Genomic DNA, 26897 nt, shown 5'->3' with positions numbered 1-26897 from the left:
AACATTAAACCGATTGAACTAAACACTCACGCGCCTTCGTATACCTGAAGCGCTTAGGCAGCAATTCAAGCAACTTTAGAAATGGGATTAGCGATACCTGAATGAAACATACAACAATTATGGTCGTGGAAATTCCTTTGTCCGACCATCGACCAGTCGAGCAATTACGATTAGCTGACGGTTCGTCGAAAGTAATCACTTTTACGTCACAGTTATTGATAAGACGTTGTTATGAAATAAATTGTTCTAAGTGCTAATGTGCCGATTCAGAAAATATCCTCCTGTCTTCGAAAGCGAGTGTCATAAAATTAGCTAAAAAAATCTTCATTTTTGTTTCGTTCCTCCGGACTATGTATGTATATTAATACTGTAGCTCTTCAACAAAATGGAATATATTATTGGCGATATATGTCGTATTGCGCGATATTGATTAATATTTAATATTAATATTTTTAAATTACTAATGTTAATACTAATTCTGTAAAGGAACTCAATTATCATCATATTCCTGTATCATTGTATTTTAGGTCCAACTAGAAGTGAATGAATGTCTGAAACTCCTTACCTTTATAAGAAAGTACGCGTTTTCAATAACTTACTCATGCATCTTGGAGAAAAAACATTAATACAGAATATTTCGGTAACTTTCGTCACAGGTTCAGCAGGTCTGTTCAGCATGTTCACTGTACGTTCTACAATGTACTGTTTGACCATTTAGGGTCGTGTAAATCTGGTTGTCATATGTGCAACGATAGAATACAAGGAAATTTTCGGGAATTTTATGATTAAACAGCGGAACGATTGTCGTATACCATACAACATGATGGTAACATAGTAATATATTACTTAAAATTCTCAATGCGAGAATTGATTGTAAAATACTAGTAAATAAAGAAAAAAAAACATAATAATACTCGTGAAATATTCAAATAATAATTATTTGATGTCAATAAGACAGTGTGGCGAATATAATACTCTGTAATTCTCTATAATTATCACGAACATAATACTTTAATCCGTATGTATTACAGATAATTAAAAACTTATCCGATAATCTTTAGGAAATATTATCAGAAAGTGATAAAAGAAAGATTTAGAAATGTTAAAGATGAAATATTTAAAAATGAAATATGTTAAAAGAAAGATTTTCATATCTAATTTTCTAATTTAAAATCAGCACTGTGCACATCTAAAAAGATGCTCATTTCAAAAGAAGATAATATTCTATATATAACTATCGTTAAATTCGTATTTAATCAACACTGGCTATTATTATTATTCTTGTTTAACAAAGCTATTCCATGAGACAAGTTTTAATAGCATGTAACTGTAATGCCAACGTGCAAGGGTGATTTTTAAGTCAATTTGATCGATTGGTAAAATAATACTACTTTTACTAAAATGGTTCATCTTACCTATAACAGAAAGACAGATCACAACTCTAGATTTTATTTTCCTATTTCCACGGCTATTTATAAAGGCGTTGTATTATGCTAATTACATATTCTAGAAAAGATAATCCACAGATATAAACTGATAAACATGACAATCAATACTTTAAAGGTATTCAAGTTGGAGGCATTTTCAAAGATCTACATCCATCTGCTTCAGAACTAACCTTTGTAAATCTAAAATGAACGAATTCCATATTTCCAATTTCTTTTAAGTAAGAAAAAAGTCACCTCTTTCTGTTACCAAAAATTACACTGTATCTTGCACAATCAACGTACAGTAATCGATAATAAAGATGGAACAAAGGATCAGAGGGGAGGTATGCGTCCGCTCGTGTGAAAGTATCACACAGAGAAACGGAGAGCGGATACGGAGTTTGTAAAAGCGAAAAAAAAAGTCCACAGATAATGTGTACATTAATTTATGTAATATTCCACTCTTTCCGTAATACACGCCAAGACATGATTGAAACAAAAACCTCGCCCACCGCGGATACAGTAACGCGTGCTTTGCGCACGTCTGAAACAATACAATCAGGAGAAAACGAAAGCTCGTTAAACTCGGTAACAATTCGATTCGGTATACCACACCAGTGTGCGCGTGATACATCGACAAATGTAATTACACAACGAATTTTCTCTATTCGATCACACAGCAAGTGTCCTTTCGGCTTACAACGATAATACAGGCGTGTGTACGATCTGGGACATGGAGAAAAAAGAAACGAAAAGCGATATTTACTCGATAGGGGAAAGAAATCATCCCTAAAACGTGTCACATCCGATCCCGTGATGATTACAATACGCTCTTTCGCTCTAATCGATAGAAAATAATTTTACGGAACTGCGTTTCTCGGGAACACTATGATCTACGAATACAATGGAAACGTGAAAACCGAGGAAGGCTCTGTGTTTCTGTTTACGTATCCTGCGAGTATGTCACGTGTGTGTGTCGCCTTATAATTCGTTTTTATAATTCGCAGCGAGTTCGCAGAGGTGACGAAAAAAGAAAAAGGAAAAATGAAAAACAAAAATATGTTAAACTCGAATTTTGTGTCGAGTACGTGAAAGATACTTTCGCGTGATATTTATCCGTGTATTCTGTGTGTAACCGCGTGTATCGGTGTGCGTGTGTGTGTATACGTGTGTCGAAAGGACAGGAAACGAATTCAGTCGTAACAGCTAGCGTATTTTTTGTTTTCCATAGCACATACATTCATTATACGTAGATTGTTCATAGCTTAATGTGGTTCCTCTATCATCTTTTTTTTTTGGTTTATAGCAACAGCGAATACACTAGAGCTTTTTTTTTTGGTCAGATTAACAAACGAATTCGCGATATCAATCTGCCGCCGATACGTCGATCATGCTCTCGCCTGCCGGATGTTGACCATGACCGACTAAGCCCATGCATCATTGGCAGGTTGTCGGGATTCATTTCGTACAGATGGGAGACCATAGTCTCATCCGGCAATGACCGGTCTCCCGGTTGAAAGAAAATTTTGCATTTGCTCTGGCGAAATGTTTCTTCATTTTTCTTTTTCTCCGCGCGATCGGATACCTCATGATTGAGAAGACCTACAAAGTAGCTATAAGAGATGCAGGAGCGTATTTCTACAAGCGTCTCGTCTCGAAAAACGCAAAATTAAAAGACCTCGCGCACATCTTCTATTACCATTTGACACGTTTTCCGTACTTTTGACGCGACGGTTCGCGCGCGAAACGAATTATCGAATTGATCGAATTGCTTATGTTTCGATCGATCGAAACGCACGCGACACGTTTTATTCTCCCTTCCTTTCTATCTTTATTCTCTCATTTCGCTTATTTTCTTCCCTCCCCCTCCCCCCAAAACCATTCCCTTAGTATTAATATTCCTAACAGGGACGATCGTTTCTTCTATTCCTTAAATGTCCGGCATGTAACGAACGGCATTCTCCGACGCTCGGAATAACGATTTGTTTGTTTCGCTTCTTTTCTCCTTTCTCTCGTTTTTAGTCCTACATTTACAGTATTATATACAACTGTTTGGCACCAGAATTGTCTCTTAATCGAATTGATGCCAATGAAAAGTCCAATATGAACACGATCCACGACGTTATATACGACCGCGACGATGCGTTAGTTCACTCCCTACAGCCAATCGAACAGCCGCTCTTCGAAATCCACTGTCTTCCTTTTTCCTTTTTGCGTATACGAATCGTTTCTGTAGACGTTTCACCAATCTTCTCCTTGTGCAATTTCTTTTTTGGTTCTCTTGCTTTTCCTCCAACCAGAACCGGGCCTGCGTATCGAGAGGTGATCCAAACAGCGTTGAAAGTGTTAACACGTTAGAAATTCCTTTTGGCATAGTTTAGAAATGTACATGTGTGTCCATCTTTGCTCTCGAACCACGTTATCAGTGGAATGTGTTGCATACCGGTGGCTGCGGCAAAAATTCTTTCTTCTTGAAAAGAGCTTTTTACCAGAGCCAGAAAATGGGGAACGCCATTGCCAAGTCGCCTTCGAACATCTCTTTCAGCATCGACGAATTGTTCGGAAAATCGTATGAAATCGTCGTGCTCTCGGTTACAGTCGAGACGAGTTGGCAAAAACGTTCCACCGCCGTTTTAACGTCTACCAAACGCGTTACATCTTAACCCTTTCCCTTCTCCAATAAGATTTCTCTTGTTTCCACGTTTTCGTTCCTCTTTGTTCGTTTCTTTTTTTTCTTTGTTTTGTTTTATTATCTCGTATTCTATGAAATGTGTGACTGACTGCCACTGGTATTTGTTTCTTTTTTTTTTTCTTTCTTATAAATTCCAGACTGCCCAGCAGCCAGACGCACAACAGTTATCACAACTTAAAATCGTAATACTAATACATTACTCTTTTGTAAATATATTAATATTTTTAATCATAAATATTTTATGTATATATATATATTTATATTTTTTAATATATATATATATATTATATTAATAACAACTGATTTTGTATTTATTCGATATTCGTGATTACGGGTTTCGTATCATGATACTTACTGTGACTTAGTAAAATACCATACGAAATGTCATGTACAGTTTACAGTTCACTTCCTTTGATCGTTTTTCGGGACTAAATAACCAACTATACAACGTAAATGCGCAATGTATGGCTGTCAAGCGAATAAACAGGGGAGAAACTTCGTTCAATACTGTTGCTTTTCTTTGGTAACTTTATCTCGTGATTTTTTTTTTACTATTCTATCGCGTATAACTCCTTTCATTCTTTTTTTTTTTTTATTTGATTCGCTCGCTTTTTCACTCATCCTCTCGCTCTCTTTCTCTCTCTCTCTCTCTCTCTCACGCTCTCTTCTTTTACATACACACGACACGTTTTTCTCTCACTCTCGTCTTTCGCGCTCGCTCTCTTCTCTTCACCCTCGTCTCTGGTTTGTTTTCTCGCTTTTTTCTTTACTAAAAAAATATCGATCAAAGCTACGTACAATGCTATATAATGATTATTAACATTTAAAAATGAGATCTAGTTATTTCATCCTAGCAAATCGGAAAGGGACATTAAAGATTACTTGAGTTTATAATGAAGTTGTCCATTGGACGAGCATTTTTGTTCTCGTTCTTCCTCTTCTTCTTCTTCTCCTTCCTTTCTTCTCTGTTCTTAACAGTCACAGCTTCAGTTTGTAGCGCGTCGTGATTTATCCTGGCATATTTTCTTTTTTTGTTTTTTTTTTCTTTTTTGCTTTTATTCCTGGAGCGGTTCTACTTGCGTCTTTTTTTTTTTCTTTTGTGATCAAAGACAATTGTATTCACGTACGTGTGTAGATTCTGTTCTGTGTATGTGTGCTATGTCTCGCGTATGTGGTATATACGTGTTGCTGCTGTTTCTGTTTGTGCTTACGTATAAGTTCGTACAGCGCGTGACCGTGGTCAGACAGACGAATTTCGAGGCCGATTTCGTTTGTTGCGTGTTGTGTCAAAACCGTGCCGCTTGCGTGTGCAAATACGTGGTACTCGTGGCGTGGCATCCTCGTTCTGGTTGTACGAGGGACAACATTCGCTCACTCAGAAGATTTCAGACTCCGTATCGTTCGAGGACGTGGCCTGAAGTGCCAGCTGCATGCTGGACTCTGTGTTACGCCGTTTCATTTTACCCTTGGTCTTCTTCAGCATCGTGGCCTAGGAAGGGACAGGATCACAAGGGGGCGCGCACAAAGGAACAGATATAGAGATTGTAATATGTCAATGCCAAGTGACCAAAGTGAAACGACATGTTCGGTTAAACACAGCTAGAACATTCCGCGGGCCAAAACACTGAGAGATAAGGATGCCAGTGAAACAAGTAGTCCGGTAGATTTCTATTTATCTGAACCGGCAATGGTAAAAATTAATTTTTTAGTTCGTATAACAGAGATTGGTGATTTTTTTTATTCTGCTTTTCTTTTCGCTTTATTTCAATACCGAGCACAACGGCGCGCACGAAAAGAACTCGCACATCGTTGTACTTATTAGAGAATTTACACGCTGGTCGATTAGATCCAAGTGTTATTTAATTTTCTATCGTTTAATAATACGTTCGTATGACTGAAAAAATTGCACGCTATGCAAATGAAATACATAGAACTTGATAAAATACGCGTCATTGGAAGATAAGGACGTACGTCGGTACTTTTTGTAACCACTGAAGTATAATTTACCGAATGTCCAGGTGAACAAATTGTAATGTAAAAATTAAATAATAATAATAAAAAAAAGACTGAAGTATTGGGACACCCATTGACGAACTTAGTACGAACTGAATACTTTTCATTGCTTTTAGTTTTCAGTTACTTTATTCGAATCATATGTAAAATTAATTAATTACCTGTCGTAAAATATATTAATCGATTGATTAGGAAAGCAGATGACGTGAAATTTGGTAGAGTTCTGTAATGAATATATATAGTAGGTGTTCCAATACTTTCGGACCGGTAGAATTTCTCGTTCAGATAAAAGGAATTCTCTAGCAAAATTATTTGCTGACTGACGATATTAGCGAATTAACAATTTTTATCGCATGGTTTTACAATTATATATCGAGTATTCGTGTAGAATTTATTAGTACCGATAACTCGCGTAACTTGTAATTTGTGCAATTTTACAAATAACATTAGTTCAATTTGTGCGAGTTGAAGTAATTGCGCAAATGATTTCCTTCCGTAGTCAATTAATTGAAATTTCATTTCAATAAACGGAGTTCAGATAAATAGAGTTCTATTGTAAAAGTAGAAAAATTAATCGACGCTCGAAGGATCAACGTTCAAATGTTGGAGTTTTAAACGATTGATTAACGACACGATTAGTATCGTTTAGCACATTATCTGCCTTAATATCCGCTTGGAGATTATGGAAAGGAATTATGGATAAATTTTGGATAAGCAAAAATGTAAGCAAAATACGTATATACAGGCTGTCTCATAAAACTGAGCTAAGCGATAATTTTAGAACGTAGGAGGTTGAAAATAAAATTGTATTAAAAAAAGACAAACTGACTTCAGAAGGTGTATCGTGTGTTTGCATCGGAAATGGTGTTTTAAAGATTGAAGGTAATCTTCAATTCTCTTCTTTCTTTCGCTGAAGCATATATTGTACCTTTTTATGCAATTGATAATTTTATTATAAAGAAGTATTGAGGTACTTGTGTGTAAAAACGATTAGATTAGAGATAAAAAGTAGATAGTAAAGATAAAGATGTAAATTTGCAACATTTAGCGTATGAAAGATGAGGAAAGCACGTGTAAATGCATGTATTGCGTGTTTTAGAAAAATATCATTTGAAAAAAACACCCTGTATATTAAAATAAGCTGGAGATTTTGATAATGAAATTCTTTTTGTACTTCAATATGTTTCACATATTACTTAAAAATGATGGTTCGATAAAATAAATCATACTCTTTTAAAAAAATGTGTAAGATCCTTCGAGCCTTCATTACTGAAGCTGGGAAACACCATTTGAAAGAACGAGAAGAATAAAATTATGTACGGTGTTGCGAAAATGTACAGGTTTTATAAGATTTTTAAAATATATACAGGATGCGATCGAAAGTTATACTTATAGCCATAACTGTATATATATATATATATGTACCACATTTCTAAATTCGATGTTTTCCGAAAATTAAGCTTCGAACAAAGTAAGTTTATTCTGTATATTCATTTCTCTTTTTCACAAGCAATCATTTCCTGCTCACTTCTATATAGCTTTCAACTGCACACTGAATATATATGTATATTTTCTTTCATTTTTCTTCAAAGTACAGGATGATTGTCACTGCTTATCGTATAATATTTCTAAAATATTGATAAAATTTTGTCGAACCTTTAACTTTTCACAACACTGTTTTACGGCAAGCTTGAATTGCGCTGAACATTTAGGCGTGAGCGTAATTGATAAATTCTTGGACGCTAAGATCTGACAACGCTGAGTCAACAAATTCGACATTACATCATGCGTTAAGTAAATAACTTTAATTAAAATTTAAAACTATTATCAAAATCATACAGATAAGAGAAGAATCTTAAGATCTTAAAACCTTCCTGATACTCAATACGTTATTCAACGCTAGAACCATCGACGACCAAAGCATCAAAATATGGAATGGCAAAAACCTCCGGATAAAAATGTATTTGCAAATTCATCAAATTTCTCTAACAATTTATGAATTCGTTATTGCGACGATTCTGATAATACAACCAACGATGCGGTCAATGCTACGGAAATAAATTGCGTTTCAATTTTTCTGGTAACCGGTTTTTCGATCGGAAAGAAGATCTCTTGGAAGCCACGAAACCTTGATCCTAACTTTCTTAAAAACCAAACAGAAAGCCACGACATTCTGGTTCTATATGAAACCAGATGACCTTGGAAATGTAATCTGGAGAGTCAGGAGACCTTGACGCTGTCCAAAAATTTATCGTCCATCCACACACATCGACGATACTGGCACAGAGAGCTACATGCGGCGGAAACATCGAATGGAGTTTTACTACACAGGAAGTACATGTACGTGTGTGTTTGTGTTTTATCGTAATGATCGCACCGAAACTCCCCTGTATCGTATGCAGCAATAGTACACGATACGAGGTGGAGCCTAGGCGGAGCACTAATTGAAAATTTCGTGTCTAATCGATCGACATAGACCGCAGAAACTGCGTTCTAGCTTTTGTTGCTACACTCGTCCGTGCTCTTGCTCCCCACCCCATTAGCGGGTGGAATCGAAGGTTCGGTATTCCGACGCTTGATCTTATTTTTCTTCAACATGGTAGCCTGGAGCGAACAAAGGAACAAGGAGACATTAGTTTTTGTGTGCGATTAGGGGTGGGAATGCATGCGCTGCCGGACACCAGCGGTTGGATCACGCTCTTATGGTGTCTGCGTAGAGCGTCATGGCAAGTTAGATCTAGCAGATAGTGCAGGTAAAGATGCAAGATCCTGCAGAGAGTCAACGTGCGACAAATAGATAGATAGGCCCCATCGTTCTATCGAAATTTCATGGGCTATCAGAGTTCTCTTGTAAGTTTGAAGTAATATGAAGATTAGCCAAATTTTTAGAGACCGTAAATTAACAATAGTAATTAAATTGGTAGTAAAATAAATGAAGTCACGTAAATTTGATGAATTACAAGTTAGCTGATTATCTTATCTGACGTAAAATTGTAAATTCATAAAAACTGAATGTATAATTTATCACTCGGAATTTGTCAATTCGAACAGCTTGATAATTTGAAATGCCAAGCAATGAAATCTAGATAACCCGAGTTTCATCGAGTAACGGGAACGCTCTATAGATTGCACGTCTGAATTTGAAATGTCAATAAAGTTCAATGTTTCGGGACGAGTGGATGAAATCCAGGCTACAGTTTTGATCTTTAGGAAAATGTTACGGGCTTTGTATCCGAAGAAATAATAAATAATTCATAGTTTTATACTCCAGTTAAAAAGGTTACGCTTGGTATTATTCGCGCACGTGGGCGTCAAATCATGAATGTCAAATCAGAAAATAGATTGGTATCTCAGTTTCCCATTAAATTGATTTCCGCGAATCAGCAAACAAACTATACTTACAAATGTGACACAATTTCCGTGAATATGTAACGTTTAAAAATGAGATAGAAGAAGAGCGGAAAATTAAAAAATTTCTTGGATGCGTTGCATCCGCTCCGTTCTGTATTTCGATAGAATTATGAGGTCATTACGAGTGCCTGTAAAAAGATTACCTTTAGCGCTGATTTCAAAACTACAATATTCCCTGGACTCTGAACCCACGGTTCTCCGTCCACTTGTACTGGTATATCAGAGTGCAAATAAATTTTTATATGTCCTCCCTATGAAACATTCAAAACCAATTTCTTGCATCATATCACTGTATCATATTATATTTATAAAATAAAAAATTACTCGCTAATGCTTGCCATTAGGCTTAATACTATTATTTGTTGGAAGTTCCATGAAGAAAATTTTGAAGAAAGAATAATTTCCAAGCATAAAGTTAGTTACATACATTTCTTTTTGTCATCATCGTCAATTATGATTTAAAATCGAAATATTAAATAATGTATTTAAATTTTGAAACACATAGCACATACATATATTATGCTATATGTACACACTGAGTATTTTTATCGTCTTAAATATTCGACGTTATATACAGCGAAGATTTTATTTATAATTTTCGTCTCAATTAGATCTACGGCTGCATTATGTATTGCGAAATATCTTAACAAAGCTAAGAATAGGATTTAAATTCACCTGCGCTATCCTCAACGCTGTGCGAAGACCAGATTGAATTTGTCCAAGGTGTATTACACCTGTAACTCCAACTACCTCCAATAATCCATCTCCGTGGTTCGGTGTATAAAAATGATCTTCCTTCGTATCTGGTCCCCAGGGATTAGCCCCAGAACCCCAACTACAATATAGTAGATTTTAAATGAAATTTAATTGTACATTATTTGCACATGTGATGTTGTAAATGCGAAAAACCTACTTAGATAATTATTATTAGATCGTGGATTTTTATGCATAATTTGTGACAAATGTTACATGTTCAAAGTACAACGCTCGTTCAAATGGCGAGTGAAACAAATCCTTGCTTAGGTTTCATCTTCTTGGTAGTGTTCCAAAAAAAGGTACTAATATGCATAAACATCCGCAATCTAGTTATTAATGAATGAATCACCTTGAAATGTTTAGAATAATTATTCCCTCGACTTGAGGTAATTCAACGACTCTGCCGTCCACTTCTAATCGAATTTCTTTATGCAAATCTTTGCACGGTTTCCGTTTCACCATTTTCCGTAAGCCCATTGTCACGTATACTCCCTTGTTACGCAATCTGCTCTTGAATTTGTTCGGATTTTCTTCCCTTGCGTTGTGAAAGTCTAAACACAAATCGGCGTCGATACCGATACCAAAATAGTTGTTCATCACAAGTATTTGTGTATTGTCTTCGCTAGTAGCACCTGCGCCTGTAATATTTACGTATAAAATATTCGTATTTCATATTCATTTGACATCTTCATATTCATAGCGTATTATAATTTTTATAATGTTTCGTAATTTATAATTTTTACGTGAATATATCTTTATTAATTTCCTTTATTAATTCTCCGTCACTTAACTTTAGTCAGATACAATTGTTTTATACAAATGTCAGATTTTTGAACGAAATATGAGTACAAAAATAAAATTTATTCATTATTAATGGACACATAAACTATCAACTTCGTAATTTCTTTAATTGACGATGAAAATTATTTTTAATCTTACTCACCTCCAGTATTGGTAGCCAACTGTTTATCTTCCTTGTCTTCCGTATGAAATACAACGGTCCATCTATCCAATAAGGATTCCTCCGCGTCGATTACATCTCGGAGTAAATTCAAAGGATCTTCGTCGCCGGTGTAACCGGAACCCCAGCCCAGGACACGCGCGAGATCGTTTCCGGTTCCTAGGGGAACGATGGCGCAAGCAGGTGAGGAACATTCACTATCCTGTCCCACGTTATCCAAACATTGCAGGACCCATCCTATCGTTCCATCACCACCACAAACCAAGATTTTGTAATTCTTTATGTGACGGAAAACGTAGAGACTGCAATACAACGATGATGATTATATTAAATTACTATGGTTACACTATCTTAGGACTATATTCTTCTCTATTTTTATTTCTAGAAAATTTAAATTGAACGATTTAAATTCTATCAGATCTTTCCAAATCAATTTTAATTCATTCAATTGCACATTTTGACCATTCATAATATCTTGTTTCATAATACTTCTAAAATCTGGTAAACTGCCAACAAAGTATTCTATAATATTCAATGTATATTATAAATTACGAAATAGATATGACATTGTATTTTTAACATAAATTGTAGGTAAATATTAAGTAAATATATTCAGATAGATATTACGAGTATCTACCTGTTAATTCAGAAGTGATCTATCAAACACTTTTAGAATTGTATAGTTTGTTCTTTGCATACCCAGGAAGTGGACCTCCATTGTCGAGATCAAACACCTGATACGGATTCAAAAGTTTTCGGAAGCTGGAGATCAATTGAAGTCCCTGGCAACCGCCAGATTTCACGTTCACGAAAACGAGTAAAGGCTGTACCCCTGAGGGCACCATGCTTGGCTCGATACTTGGTAATAGCATGACTGCAACAAGAAAAATATTAAGACGATTATAGTACAAAAAGTATTTATACATACATGTATAATGTTAACTCATTGGCATATTAATATTTTAATGGCTAGATATTAGAGAATATCTTATTAAATTTTTTCTCAACATTTTGTTTTTTGTTCGCAATTCTCATTTAGAGTTTTCCTACGTGTGAAGTGCGAAAAATTAGAAAGAATGAGAATTAATAAACTACATTTTACCAAGAAAGGTAAAATGTGCAGGTAGACTGTGCATGCCAATGAATTAATCAAACTAGATAGAATAAAAATACCTAAAAGATGTTTATCCTCATATTTTGATTCTCTCAACATATACAACGCCGTGACTGCCTTGTTCGAGTCCTCGTAAATGATTACCATCGAGCCATATTCATAGTATATTGGACCGATAAAGGAGAATTTATTTTCTGAAAATATTCGAAACAAGTGATCGTTGTACGTGAAATTAATTATCGTAAAGCATTGTTTAGATATTGAAAAAATTACCTTTGCCTAAGAAATCGGTCAACATGTTTTCGTAACACCTTTCGGAGAGATTTGGTGGCAAATTGCCGACGAACAAAGCTAGATTAGGGCCATGGGGATCTTGCTTCAGCTGAAGGTAAAATCGCATCAACTCCATTTGCCTGATCGAATCTCGGCCCAGTTTTTTCATGATTTCCCATGGCTTCTCGTCACGAGCCAAAACTCTTTCAGTGACTAGATAAACGTAATAATAATTTTTGTATAGAATTATATCTGATTATAATTATCAAATAGTATCGAATCAATCCAAATAAAATAATCCTAAATACGTTTCTGGAAAGGAACGAAGAATTAAATTATATCTTCAGACATATATATCTTAAGATATAATTATATCTACTCGAGTCTAGTTCCATAGCCGATAATATTTACCAATTGATCGACTCTACTTTGAATGCAATTTTTCATATAGCGAGTTAAGATTTCAAATTGAATTTGAGACTTACCACCGCGATCCAGAAGAATCTCGCTGCATCTGTAATCTTCCGATTTAAAATTTTGCAAACCGAACTTCTGAAGCGCTTCTTCGATTAAGTCCGCAACAGTTGTTGCTTCTGTGACAGATACCATACAGAACGACTCTGACACCTGTAGTTTGCCTGGATAGACGCGCACCTGTCTGCTTTCGCTATCCCTGAAATTGTCAAGTCATATTTCAATCGCGTCTAATATTTTCTACCGGCTATGCTGGAACACGTTGCAAAGTTTCTAAATCGAAACTTACTTGAACCGTAAGAAGACAGCCGGACGTTTGCCCTCTCTGCGATTCAAGTTTAGAACCGGAGTTGGATCGCATAATTCAGTCTCATCCATGGCATACAGGTCGGTGAGGTAAAAGTTGGCTGAATTTTTTTAGGAAATAGAAATATGTACTGTTAAGCTTCTTGCCGTTTCTATTATAATACAATATGTACTATCATTAATACATATTTACTATTAACAATATAAATACAAAAATTAGATAGAAATACAGAAATTAGATTAGATCATAGAAGGTATAATTGGAATATAATTGCAATGTATTTCTGTTTTAGCTACAATAATCAAGTGGTATGAAATTGAAATCTAAATAATATCTTTAATTGTTCACTCAGGACAATAGTATAATCGAATATAGAAATATTATATCATTTTTCATCTATTCACAGTTTGGAATTAACGGGATTCCATCTCTAATTGAGTTTGCAGATAGAGGGAGAGACAAACATTTAGCATGAAATGTATGACAGAAAAACAATTCCATTGATACGAAACTATTCTGTTTGCAGTTGTCAGTTTGATCTTTACGTAGGAGTAAAATATAATGGTCAACTGTTTTGTTACTGTGGGCGTATAGATACATCCGACAGATTGAGTTCACGTAAATGCTATTGACGTACGTATGTGCGTGCAAATTTGTTCCTAAAAACATAATTTTTCTAAACAATTCACAGCGCGTTAATCATTATCAATATACTCTCGACGAATATACTCTCTCTGACAGTGTAATATTTATTTGAAAATCTGTTCGGTAGTCACACATTTATTCGTTATATGACATTAATAAAATGATTAGAATTACTGATAACAAATATACGTGTAAACCTAATTGAAAATTATTAACATAAATTGGCGACAAAACTTGTTTACAATTATTTCTTTTCTTTCCTTTAATCCTACTGCAGTCTTCGAATCATTTTGACCTGAATCTGTTCCGAATCTTATTCTCGTTTTAACAAAATCAATGGCAAAAGATTGAAAAAAAAAACGAGGCACGTCAATAACCATTATTTTGTGTGTTTCTCAAAGTTAAACAATTTGTTATCGATAGAAAAACCCAAAGAACACATCAAAGATAAATACAGTAGGCCACGTCAATGCAGATGCAATTCATTCTGAAATCTCATTTTTATAATAACACTTCGTTCTATTACAGATTGAAATTTAAATATAATTTAGAGGAAACTCATTTCTCATAGTCTAGAGCAAAGTTTAATTCATATTCGTGATATAGAATTAATTTGTTTAACTTTTTATATATGTTAAATTATGACTGAACTTTCCCTAATAAAGAGAATAAACAAACTAACACTCATACAAAAAAGGTAAACCGTAATTGTCATAGAATTTTCATTTGTCATAGTTTTTTGTCATATTCTAACTTTATTAGTAAAAACTGTTCATTAATTTTTACCACCTCACTGCATAGTGTACTACAAGTGTTCCATTTTCAGACACAGAAATCGCATAAAAGAGTAAAATAAAAGAAACACTTTTAATTCGTCAAGTTTTGTATCCAAAAAAGGAAGACTCAACAAGCTCATTTATTAACTCATTAATTATCTCCTGTTAATTGCACTAATGAGCAGACTGTTGATCTTCATGCAAATTCATAATTTCATGAAAATTACTAAAGAAATGAAATACATATATAGACATTTCTTTCACTTACTAAATATTATAATAAGTATCTTGTTTTAGATACTTTATACCTATATACTTGTATACTATTTAGTACATACTCCGTAGATTTCTGTACCTTTAAATTTCTCATAAATGCATAAATATTCGCTATTTACTAACGAGGAAATCGTAACGTAATCGTCCAGCGCTACGATATTATATTTTCATGTAATCCAAGATTATAAACAATGCTCGTATGCACGTTGTCTTCCATGTTACCTTACACGGCAACATTTTTATTCGATGTGCTTCAACAACTATGTCGCTTTCCAATTTTTAAAACAAGTCGTTTCGTATGGATTTTGAGTACAGTTATTCACCTATTGGTTAACATAGTTAGTATAGTTCTCCTCGTATAATAAATTTAACAAGTAGAAGATACATAACGATTCATGTGTCGTTCTGATATTTATAAACCTTAACGATTTGTAGCTTTATATTTTATACTTTTGAATGTTCCTCTATGACGTATTCACTCCAAAGCGAAAAGATTAATCTTCCAGTCGTGGGCGATGCTCAAATCGCATCTACATGTTCCATTAATAAACATATCTATTTATTCTGCAAATTTCGTCAGGTCATGTTGTTATCCTTATGATAAACCTATATAACTTTATACGATTTTTGTACAGAAAATTCCTACAAGGCGTTATGATACACGTTTGTTTAAATTCCAATAAAGTTGTTACAGTTGTAAATGTAATTATCTCTACTCAGCATCTCGAACTCATACTCACCACCAGTGTAATTTAAGACTACGGTTACAACGAATATGATTTTCTGATATGAAAATCAGTCGCGGCTAGAGGGTTAAGAGAAGATATCTCATACGTACTAGGATCTTTCGTAATGTGAAATGCACGAAGTGCTGATGTCAGGACCTGTTCGGTGGTAGCTTGCCGGGGCACCGAGATCACGCGAAATATCTGTCGACTGAGGGAATTGTCGCCGTCGTACACCTTGACCATCTCTATAGAAATAAGGGAGGTCGGTAACAGGTTGACCATGGAGGATCAGTCACATCAAACGTATTGAAATACCTTCGTCACCTCTTTCTTTATCTTCTTTCTCCTTTGGAGAACGCGGATCACGACTGTGCGTGCTACTCGTTGATTCGCCATTGTCACGATACCTTGTATCTCCGCTGCTAAACTCTTCCGATATGCTTCGCGCTGTAAAAGAAATCGGATGTTCGTTCCTGTAGCTTAGGCGAGTCAGGCTCACTGACGTATCAGCTGGTGAACTTAATAGCATCGTACAGCACATCGCGATACAGTAGCGCACGTTTAAATTCCAATAAAATTGTTACGGTGGTTAACTCGAACGTCTATTCGGTGTTTCGAACTCGTTCTCTCATACTCTACTCTCTGCCAGTGTAGTTTAAGACTACGATTACAGCGAATGCGTTTTCCGATCAATTTAACGTTTACACGAATACGTCGCAAGAAACACATACAAAGATACTTACGACAATTGCTACGTCGTTCTTCAGATCTTTTGTTAGTAAGAAGGACGGTTCGTCGAAGAACGCATTGCTGCAATCGTAGCGTGAACTTATCAACGAGGAACGAATTAATTACAGCGAGAGTAAGGGAGAAATATATCAGGGGACTCTTGCACGATCGAACTGATATTGTTAATAATTTTATACAAGTCACAGGTTACGAGTTACTAATATTAATAAATACTCTTGTGCTTGACAGTGGCAAATTTAATAGTAAATTGTATTATTTAGTAAATTACTAGCAAAGATTACGGATAAGAAATTACTCATTATAATTACCGTATCTGACAAAGGAATTATGAAATTATAAAAAAGAAGTCTAGAATTGAAAGCTTTCAACTTGTCGATTTATTAGTATCGAATTAGCATTGGTAAATTATCGTGCAAGAAAAGGTCTCTCCATAAGTAATTTCGTCTTTTGTCTTACATTCTGAATTTCTAAAATCGAACAGTAGCTATCTGTCATTATTCGGCTAGTTATACTATCAAATTCTTAGTATTTGTTATTAACAATTTCAGATAACACATTATTCGCCAATGAATACGATATAATTTTTACGTTGTAAAATTGTACAAATGACCATATTACTTATGGAATGATCTATCGTCATATCCTTCTCCCCTGTTCTCGCTGGATTTATTTCCTTTTCTTCGTCAACAGATTCAAGAGTTTTTCCAGAATGAAATCACTATACCTGTGTGCCGAGAGTTACGATATAAATTCTCGACTTATTGTAATTTAAGCAAACACTACTGTACTTAGGTGTAAGATAAATGCATCGTATCGTTTATTGTTTTTTTTTCAACTACCATTAAAAGATGCAATATATGTATATATATATATATACATATATACGTATATATATAGATATATATATATATAAATATATTTATACGCTTGGCAATCATTACTCAGATAACATTAATGGTGTATGGTAAGAAAGCATCTATAGAAAGTAGCTATGACACTTTCCGGGTTCAAAGTTCTTTTACGGGAATCATACGGAAGTACAGCGGATCAAACGTGTCATCCGATTTGGACGTTTGTACCAAAGGTACTACAGATTGGTATTATTGAAGCGCTAGTATACGGAACTGAATCAATTTGATATCGACACATGGTGGCTTGGATTACGTAATATCAGTGAAGCTTACGATGTGAGATATTCTGAAACTTTAGTGCATAATTTTGTCTCCAGGCTATTTTATGTATCTTAGACGAAACAGTCGTAAAAGTCTGTTTCGTTTATTTTATGAAAGTAATAAATAAGGAAGAAACGTAAAGCGAGTCCGTGTCTCGCTTGAGACATAGAAATGTGGTATTTCTATTCCTTCTCGCTTCTTTAATGAATTTTGATTACGGAATAAACAAGCTTGCGGATCAGTCATCGAATAATATTGATATCGTTCAATGTTCCATTGATATCGTATGGATAATTCTTGAAATGAATCGACACTATGAATCGTACGGGCAATAAATAAATAAAAGTATCGATGGTTATAATTAACGCGTTCGACACGTTTAAATCGGCATAATTCCACTCGAGTCGAGATAAGAGAACGAATACGATATTATTATGCACTAAATATTTCAGACGTTCTACAAGGTGCATTGTCTCTGTGCGATAATTACTGCAATGATCATACTCATGTGAGATGTATTAAGGCAAGAAAAAGGAACGAAGGCGGATAGAAAAGGAACGAACTAAGGTGTTACATATACTGCGCTACAATGCAAAAATGTTGGTACTTTCACATTTTCTTTCAAAGAAAGTTCGAAGAATAATAAGTGACACCTCTTACCATCGGGCACGATGGGTTTGCAGAACACACATGATAGGAAGATTTATTCACAGTAGCATTCTTGCAACTTCATTTGCACTGCATAGTGTTGTGACAAGCGTCACGGGTACTCGTCATAGCATCCAGAGGGCTGAGTGTGTGTGTGTGTGTGTGTGACAGTACATGCACCGAGAAGCAACACATACACACATGCTAGAAACGTAAATGTTAAAGAGAACGAAATAACAAACATTCATAGAGATCAACGTGACGTGAGATACGACTTTTTTTTTCTTTTCTTTTTTCTTTTTTTTTGCAATCGTTCGATTGCATCCTACGCCCGTTGAAATGTAAATCGCTCGGTTAATACGCGTCATGAAAAAATATTAGTAGCGTGTAGTAGTTGTAACACGGGATTTTACGCGTTTTACGATTAATTAAGCAAATTAATTCACATAAACAAGCTTTTGAAGGATTTCTTATTAGATTAATTATTATTTACTGTTTTTAAAATGATAATTGTCTTGTTAGGTGTAGGTAGAGATAAAATAAATAACGTGAATTGAGTTTATTTCGTTTAATATGATAATCTTCCTTATATTTTGAAACGTTGATAACATGTTTATTAAGGAAGTTAGTTTGTATAGAAAATCTTTGAAGGGTATTTTAGTTGCATTAATTATCTGCTTCTTTTAAAAATAATAATTGTTTTGGTAGTTGTGAGCAGAGGGATAACATGGCATGATTAAGTTTGTTTCATTATTACAATAACAAAAATATTCATTATACTTTTTGAAACAAGTTGGTAATGTACTTATGAAGATTATGAAGTTAATTCGTGTGAAAAATCTTTGAGATATATTTCGTTAGACTGATCATTATTTGCTTTTTTATAACAATAGTTATTGTTTCGTTAATTAGATGCCGGATAGTATTAGTATTAATTAATTCGGCTTTAGACGAAATTATGCCACAGAAGGGTGGAGTTAAATTTGTGTTAGCTAATTTTATCGTGCATTGATCCGTAAAATGGAATTAAATTTGATAGAATTAATATCCATCCAAATAATAAACTGTGCTAAATTTATAAAAACATATTGAAATATCTTTGTATAAGTCGATTTCTAATTTTTTAAATGTTTGTTCAACGATCTTATCGTATTGATCATGCAGCAGTATATGCATATTCGATACAGATCAAGGTCTTAGTAAAACGATAATGTATTCCTAAAATATGCACGCCAAAAACAAGAAAAATGCATTAGTTCAATATACTGAATTTAGAAAAATATTGAATCATGTAGCTTTATATAAACATATGCATGACATTACACATAAGAATCTTAAAGAAGACATCTTGATGAATTAAAAATTATTAAGTTATCAAATTTGAATTAAAAAATTATTAGATTCAAATGAAAAAGTTATTGAATTAATAAATAACTAAAATGGAAACATCTTTAATTTTCCACACTAGTTTTTGCAATGCTCGGGAACGAGATATTTTATTATATCATGCAACGATAATTTGTATTGTTTCTTAAATATTTTAAACAATAATACCCATCTGTGGCGTCTTTTCAAATTTTTTGTTTTTGCAATGACGTGAAACCATAAGATTTGTAATACACGTGATAATAAAATAACACTTTAACGTCGTCATAAACGACAATAAAACTTTGATATTAAGTATGTGGAATAAAACGTGGTTTTCATAATGTTTGTAGTATTATTATACTACATGCTTTGTGAGTGTTCCAATAAGAAAGATGTCATCAGTTTAATACCGTCGTTTTAATTAACGTTTAATCGATGATATATTATCATACATGCTTTTTATATGTAATTTGAAGTTACGTGTTTTTGCTTATAATCAGGGAATATTGTTAAAATTTTTTAATACGTTAAATGCATACGTGTAGTTATATAGCTTACGATTTATAATTAATATTTTACAGTAATGTATAAAACTTACGCCATCTTAAACACAAAAAGTTCATACAATCAAAGCAAGCGCGTTAATTGCAGTGCTTCGAATAAATACCTTAAACAAGATAAAATTATTGATTTAAAAAGCAGCATTTCCAGATATCTTCTTTTATCGTAAAATAAAACCAAATTGTCAACCCTTTCGGTACTGCATTATTAAAAACTACCAGAAAATAATATTCTTTCGTAATTATTTAACATAATGCTACTGATTTTCTCTTGTGAACTATGAATATCTACACTCTTTATTCGTCTGATTATTAAATTCAAATGACTTAAGTTTCAATTTCTGACATTGATGCAATCATTCTTTTTGAAACGATTCTGTCGTAATTACGTAGAAATGACAAACGCCATACTTACTACTCTTGATACTTTTAAAAACTTACTCCGCATATTCATTTGGTCATTACGTAAAAGTAAATTAACTTTCAATTTCTAACTATAGTGTCGTTAAGATTCGAATAAATTTAAAATGAGAATCATTGCGATAGTTATCGCTACGTGTCCGTAAGTTTCACAGATAATGTTCCTGCTATCAGTGATATTCGCAAGAAATTGAAGAGCAAACGGGGATCACAGGATTCAGAAAAGAATTTCAATAGAACCTTTATGATTCTCCTGAATATTAAAATGCACAAAAGGGAGATTTCGTCTGATTATTAATACGTTGACATTGTTTATCACTAAAATTTGATTGAAGCGGACCTTGAAAAAGTTCGGATCGCGTGAACTAAAGGTTTAAAGCGACTCTCGAACTATCGACACGTTAACAAGCAGAAAGGTCAGAACCAACCCAAGATGCAAAGCGTCGAAATTGTTACAACGTAAAGAGCGTTCGCTTTTTTAAAACAAAAATGTCAAATTGCATAATGTTAAACATACAGCTTCTCTTATCGAGAATGCCTAGGATCAATACAGAAGCTTTCATCGAAACATTACAAAACGTTTGCTATAAACACTGTTTCTCACAGAACTCGCGTAATATCACGTATGTTTTAATTTCATTCGAAATCAGATGCGAAACTATGACATATTCAAAAATGAAACTTCTTACAAATGCGTCAAAATCTTCTTACGTCATATTATATTCCAATTCCACTAGATCCGAACATAGACCCGGCTCAAATACGCGCTCGATATGTAACTTATACGTTTTCCGCACTATTTTCGTAGAATATCGGATTATTCAGCTGAAATAACATCTTATAGTTGCGTGAATGAAACAGAAATCACATCCACGCTTACCTACCAATATATCAAACCTCTGCTAGTACCGAAAGGGTGAAATAAAGAAACAGACACTTCATCGTGAATACACGATTTTCTTCCATCGTTGAAGATCCAGCGAAAGAAAGAAACAATGAGAATAAGAAAATAAGCGACAGAGTTTGAGGCAAAGGAGAAAATGTTAGAAAGCGCGTGAGCGAGAGAAAAGAGAAGAAAAGAAGGAAGAGATAGAATAGAAAGAGGAGAAGAGTACGATTAAGAGGAAAATAAGCTGAATGTATAACAGAAAAAAAAAAAGAAACAATTAATCGCTACGGCAAGTTCCGTTCCGTCCGGTTTCCGGTTTCGCGCTAACATCTCAACATCGATTATGCTCACACAGATGAATGTCAGATGATGGTAATATTCTAGATACCTCGAACATAAGGAGGGGAAGCATGACAATTTCCATGGCAGCTACGTGGCAAAACTAGTGAAAGGCGCCTCAAAGCTTCGGCTAGGCGGCCTGCAGCCCCAATTTGTTCACTCTCAGCGAAATCGAATTGCTCTCCGATGTTATCTTCAAATAGAAGCAAACGGTAGACCGAGTTTTTTTATACGTTTACCATTATACAAGTCTCTGATCTCTACACAATTTCTTTCCCTTTTTCCCTTCTGACCTCAGATATAGAAAAAGACACATAAACGCCGGGTGACTGCGATTTAATCGTGCGCAATATTCCGCGTTTACCGCCAGATTAAAACGTGATCAATTATTATTTGTAAGATGGTTGGTTATAACAATTTCAGGAATATTGTTATTCTCTCTTGCGTCGTCGTTCTTTCTTCGTGGATTTGGACGCATGGGCTAATCATTCTTATTAGCACATTTTTACAAGTTACAGATCATCGATATAATTTCTCTTATAGAATAATAGTAAGATCGGTAGCAGAACGCGTGAAATCTGAAAATTACATAGTACGAACTGTAAAGTCGATCGCCGTATCTGACACATAGTTATAAAATTGTAAAAATTCTTTTCGCGCAACAGAAATCTTCAATCCACTATCCGTAACTTGTCGATTCACTGATGTTACGAGTTTGTAAATTATCGAGCAAGAAAGTGCTGGTATTCGTTACGATTTATAATATAGTGTACGGTATACAGTAAGAAAGTTCTGATAGAATTGTTTAATGTGATTTCAATAATTTTTCTATTGGTAGAAGTACTCTTACTTCTTAAAGAATACAACTCGAAAGAATAATAATCTTCCTAGAATCTTCTTATTTATAAACGTTAATTTCTCAATTGTTTCTTATATAGAAATATTACACGCGTATGTATGAAGTTTTTGATTCAAGATTAATCCTAAATTCCTCGAGTCAAAGACGATTTTCTGTAGACAATAAAAATATTCGATTATAGTTGAACGTATTAATCTTCTTCAGATATATGTACGTATATTTTATAAGTATTATAATCAGGAACAAAAATTTTGATTGTACTCGGAATTTTCATCGATGGATCGTAAATTTAGTCATAAAGATACGAGGAAATTTTTTACCAGTACTTATTACGTGTTTCTTGCTTTTAATTCGCTTTTAATTAAATCATCGACAAACGTGAAATCAACGTGCCAACGTTTAAATCGCAAACACTCAGCGTGGTGCGGTACACAGCACCACAAGTTTTACTTTAATCGCCATTATTTACTACTTCATCGCTATTTTATACACACAATACTCATCACAAATATTTTTCTAAAGAAAAAAAAGCATAAAAAAACTAAATTAACCGATAAAAATAAAAAGTTTTAGCTCTGCATTTAATAACACCTTTAACGCAAATCCTTAATTTATATTTCTAATTTAAACTTTAATAAAACTATCATACATTAACGACTTAAACATTTATCTCGTATATACTATAAATGAAGTATTAACATGTATCTCCTCGTTCTTAAGTAAATCTGAAACTGACTTTATACGATTTTAGAATCACAGTTTTGATTTTCCTAAGTGTCTAGCAACGATATTGGCAACCCGTGTAACTGTATTTGTAAAGCCACGTGAATCGATATAATAATCGTAAATGTCATTACGCCTATTGAAAGCACACTGAGAATAGCGATTAATAACAGCAACAGCCACAGAAGCTATAATGTTTGCAAATATATGCAAACTAGATACTCTGATCGCAAAACTTGTATTGGAAAAATTCAACATTGAAAATCGTTTTTTAACAAATATTACGGTAAGAAACGCGTTGAATCGAATGTACTGTAAATTGTAATGTATGTATTGGTAATATATAAGCGAAGTATATAACAACATGTTTAACGAGCTTTCGGTATTTTAATACTTACATATAAGTAATGTTAACGTCTTGGCCTAAATATAGATAATATTTCTACGAGTTTGCCACTGTGGTATAAGACACTTGATACGTTCTTTGTAAAACATAAAAATGCTTGAAAAATATTTGTCTCTCATCATAATCTTCGTTAACACGTAATAATAAAAATTACTTATCCTGACAAAGACGATTACCTGCTCTGTCGATCCTTAAAATAAACTATTTGTTGCCGAAGTATAACTTCTACCGTGCGTATATATTCTTCGAATAAGAATACATTTTCGAAAGTATCTTTTTATAGAGTTCCAATAGTGATTTTAATAACGTTTCACAAGCCAATATACACAGCGAATATTTGATATATACGTAATGTAACCTATAACATTTGTGTTACTGGTGTTTTCTGAATTTGCTCGATAATCAGAAATTTCGATGTTAGCATCCCACAAAACCATTTCGTGTCTTTTCTCACGCGTTCGATATCACGCGTAGCGATCGGAATACGGCCAAGAGCCGGTGAATTTCGCGAAAATGTTTGCTCTGAATAACCACAGCGAGCTAGCCAATCGTGGCTGATATTTCCAATTTCGCGAATCTTTTTTCCCGATCGATGCGTGGAAAGCTGAGAGTGCGAGAAACTGGAAGACGGCTGTGGTAAATAGTTACAAAAGACACGTATATACGTATAATGATTACTAGAGAGAAACAGTAATAATCTGGTAGGAAGTTGGATAACGGACTTTCTCGTAAAAATACTCGAGTAAAGAGTGGGAAAAATAAATAAGACACAAGATAGCCTTTTGTACCACAGACTGAACGTGACAGAAACGTGTTCGAGAGTTAAAAAACACGAGTGGGATTATTTTTCTTATCCAACGGATCGTACATCGCATGCTCTGAAGGAAAATACGTATATGTATATTATAATATATATATATATATATACACACACACAAATAGATACATATATATATATATATATATCATAAAATTCGAGAAAGTAGTATATATATGTATGTACTTTTATACACGCGAACCAATGAGCAAATGCTAAATACCATGCAAAAGATATTTATGTCTAAAAGTCGATGGTACATCATACATATAGATATATATTTAATATAGGTTATAACAATACAAATAATGAAAATTATCTTATATTGCCCCTCCTAATTTCTTTCGTTTCTTCTTCGTCGTTAATGTTTTACTATATAAGATAATAAACATTATCGTATACAATTTATGGGATAACATACGCACGAATAAATTCTTGGAAATTTCACGATATAGGTTTGCCGAATTAAAATAAATCTGCTTCTATAGATCTGTATATTTATAAATATGCGTACACGAATGGATTGAATGGAAAGTAATGTGTTCGATTTTATAATTTCGTGAGGAATATACTAATCCTTAACGTTTGAATGAAAGATAATTATTGTTTCGTTCGTTCATACTCTTCTACAATAGCTGAATTTCCTATGATCGCTTCCTTTCATCGCATAAAGACATTTTAAAAAGTCACGGTAAAAAAATGAAATAATTTCGTGGACAATTCTTCGAATTTAAACTGCGTCCTTCAATTTCGAGCACAGTCAGAAAATATGTGCGTGGAACCAATTCTGAGCCATGCGAAGGATAGAATGAAATGTCGAAGATCAATTTCTTATATTTGATCGTGTTACATCGATCATGTTTGATCATGTTGCTGAAACGAGTAATCTCGTTATTAAGTAACACGTTGGGTAAAGAAAGAGCAAAAAACCTACGCAATCTGTCCCGTTAATATTTTCCAGTAAATGCCAGTATTACTTATTTATTTGTCTCGCCAATACACATAAATATTTTTAAAAAACGACTAATTAAAATTGAATTATATAAATTATATAAACCTACGAACGCACTTGTTTAATAAGAGACAATAAAAGTCGTTTCTTTAAAGAGAAAATAACAAAAATTTCGATAGTTTCGACTATTTTTTCATTCGAAATAATCTATATTCGGTGTATCTACTCTATTTCGAACTATAATAATAAACATACAAACTATAATTACATAATTTTATCGTACAATTGTTAATTGTTAATTGTCTTAATAAACATATTTGTTTCTTAATATCCCTACTAAATACAATGTATACATATACACATAAAATTCGATATATACTGACAATTATTAATAAATTATAAAATCGTAGGCATTATTTTTCATTTAATCCTCGTATATATATATATATAATCTTGTATACCTATATCTTATATATAAAACTCGTGTATATATATACGTATAAATTACCGTTCGAACGAAATACAAAAGACATAGCGAATACGACAGTGTGAGAAAAGAAAATTCTATTTTGCACACGAAGAAACATGTAGAACGTGGCTATTCTATCTAAACGTAGTAGTAGGCTACCTGGTTAAAATGTATCGTTGCTATGAATATCGGAATTATTATGTACTAACGATGAGTACAATGTGATCTTTGCATGACAGTGTTCTTTTTCCTTAAATGGTGCATCAAGTATTGACACTGTGACATTTTATAGGAACTCGATAAAACGTGTGCTCGATGTATCGTGAAGATCGATCGACCATGAAATTCGTAACACTCTAATTGAGCCATTATTTGTTATCTGAGTGTAATATACTAATATTATCAATATATAGAATGCAATGAATTCTCACGGGCTGAATTTAATAATAAAACCTTCCAAATAATTCTTCTAGGTACGCGGCAAAAATAGAAGAAGAAAAATAAAATAAAAAAAAAAAATTCATTTAAATATGCAAATAAATATATTAAGTTCGCGCAGATAGGAACATTTACAGATGCGTACATTCTGCAATCGTTTAATCGTCTTTAATCGTCTATAAGGAAACATAGAGACACATCCTACACGCTATTCTCTAAGCTAGTTCTTTCCCT

At 33.7% G+C, this 26897-nt stretch overlaps 1 protein-coding gene across 9 annotated transcripts in view; it reads right to left on the bottom strand.

Moving 5' to 3' along the window:
• Positions 1–1857: 1857 nt before the first annotated feature.
• The window catches only part of LOC122567131 (diacylglycerol kinase theta), a 42565-nt gene continuing 17525 nt past the window's right edge, over positions 1858–26897 (bottom strand). For 2 of the 9 annotated variants that reach the window (XM_043725359.1, XM_043725362.1), the window contains exons 6-18: positions 22049–22192; positions 16169–16300; positions 15964–16098; positions 13411–13528; positions 13133–13320; positions 12648–12860; positions 12434–12568; positions 11960–12134; positions 11243–11562; positions 10649–10937; positions 10219–10378; positions 9687–9794; positions 1858–5608 (exon numbers count right to left, since the gene is read on the bottom strand). In XM_043725359.1, coding sequence (XP_043581294.1) covers positions 5495–5608; positions 9687–9794; positions 10219–10378; positions 10649–10937; positions 11243–11562; positions 11960–12134; positions 12434–12568; positions 12648–12860; positions 13133–13320; positions 13411–13528; positions 15964–16098; positions 16169–16300; positions 22049–22192 — 2231 coding nt within the window. In that variant the 3' untranslated portion in view covers positions 1858–5494. Of the gene's footprint in view, positions 8737–9686; positions 9795–10218; positions 10379–10648; positions 10938–11242; positions 11563–11959; positions 12135–12433; positions 12569–12647; positions 12861–13132; positions 13321–13410; positions 13529–15963; positions 16099–16168; positions 16301–22048; positions 22193–26897 lie in introns of all 9 variants that reach the window. The other 7 variants (XM_043725364.1, XM_043725366.1, XM_043725363.1 and 4 more) reach the window with 5 other exon arrangements.

Source organism: Bombus pyrosoma, linkage group LG4, assembly GCF_014825855.1.
Source record: "Bombus pyrosoma isolate SC7728 linkage group LG4, ASM1482585v1, whole genome shotgun sequence".
NCBI lineage: Eukaryota > Metazoa > Arthropoda > Insecta > Hymenoptera > Apidae > Bombus > Bombus pyrosoma.
The sequence above is the reverse complement of the archived record's forward strand: the minus strand, read 5'-3'. Positions and strand labels throughout refer to the sequence as shown.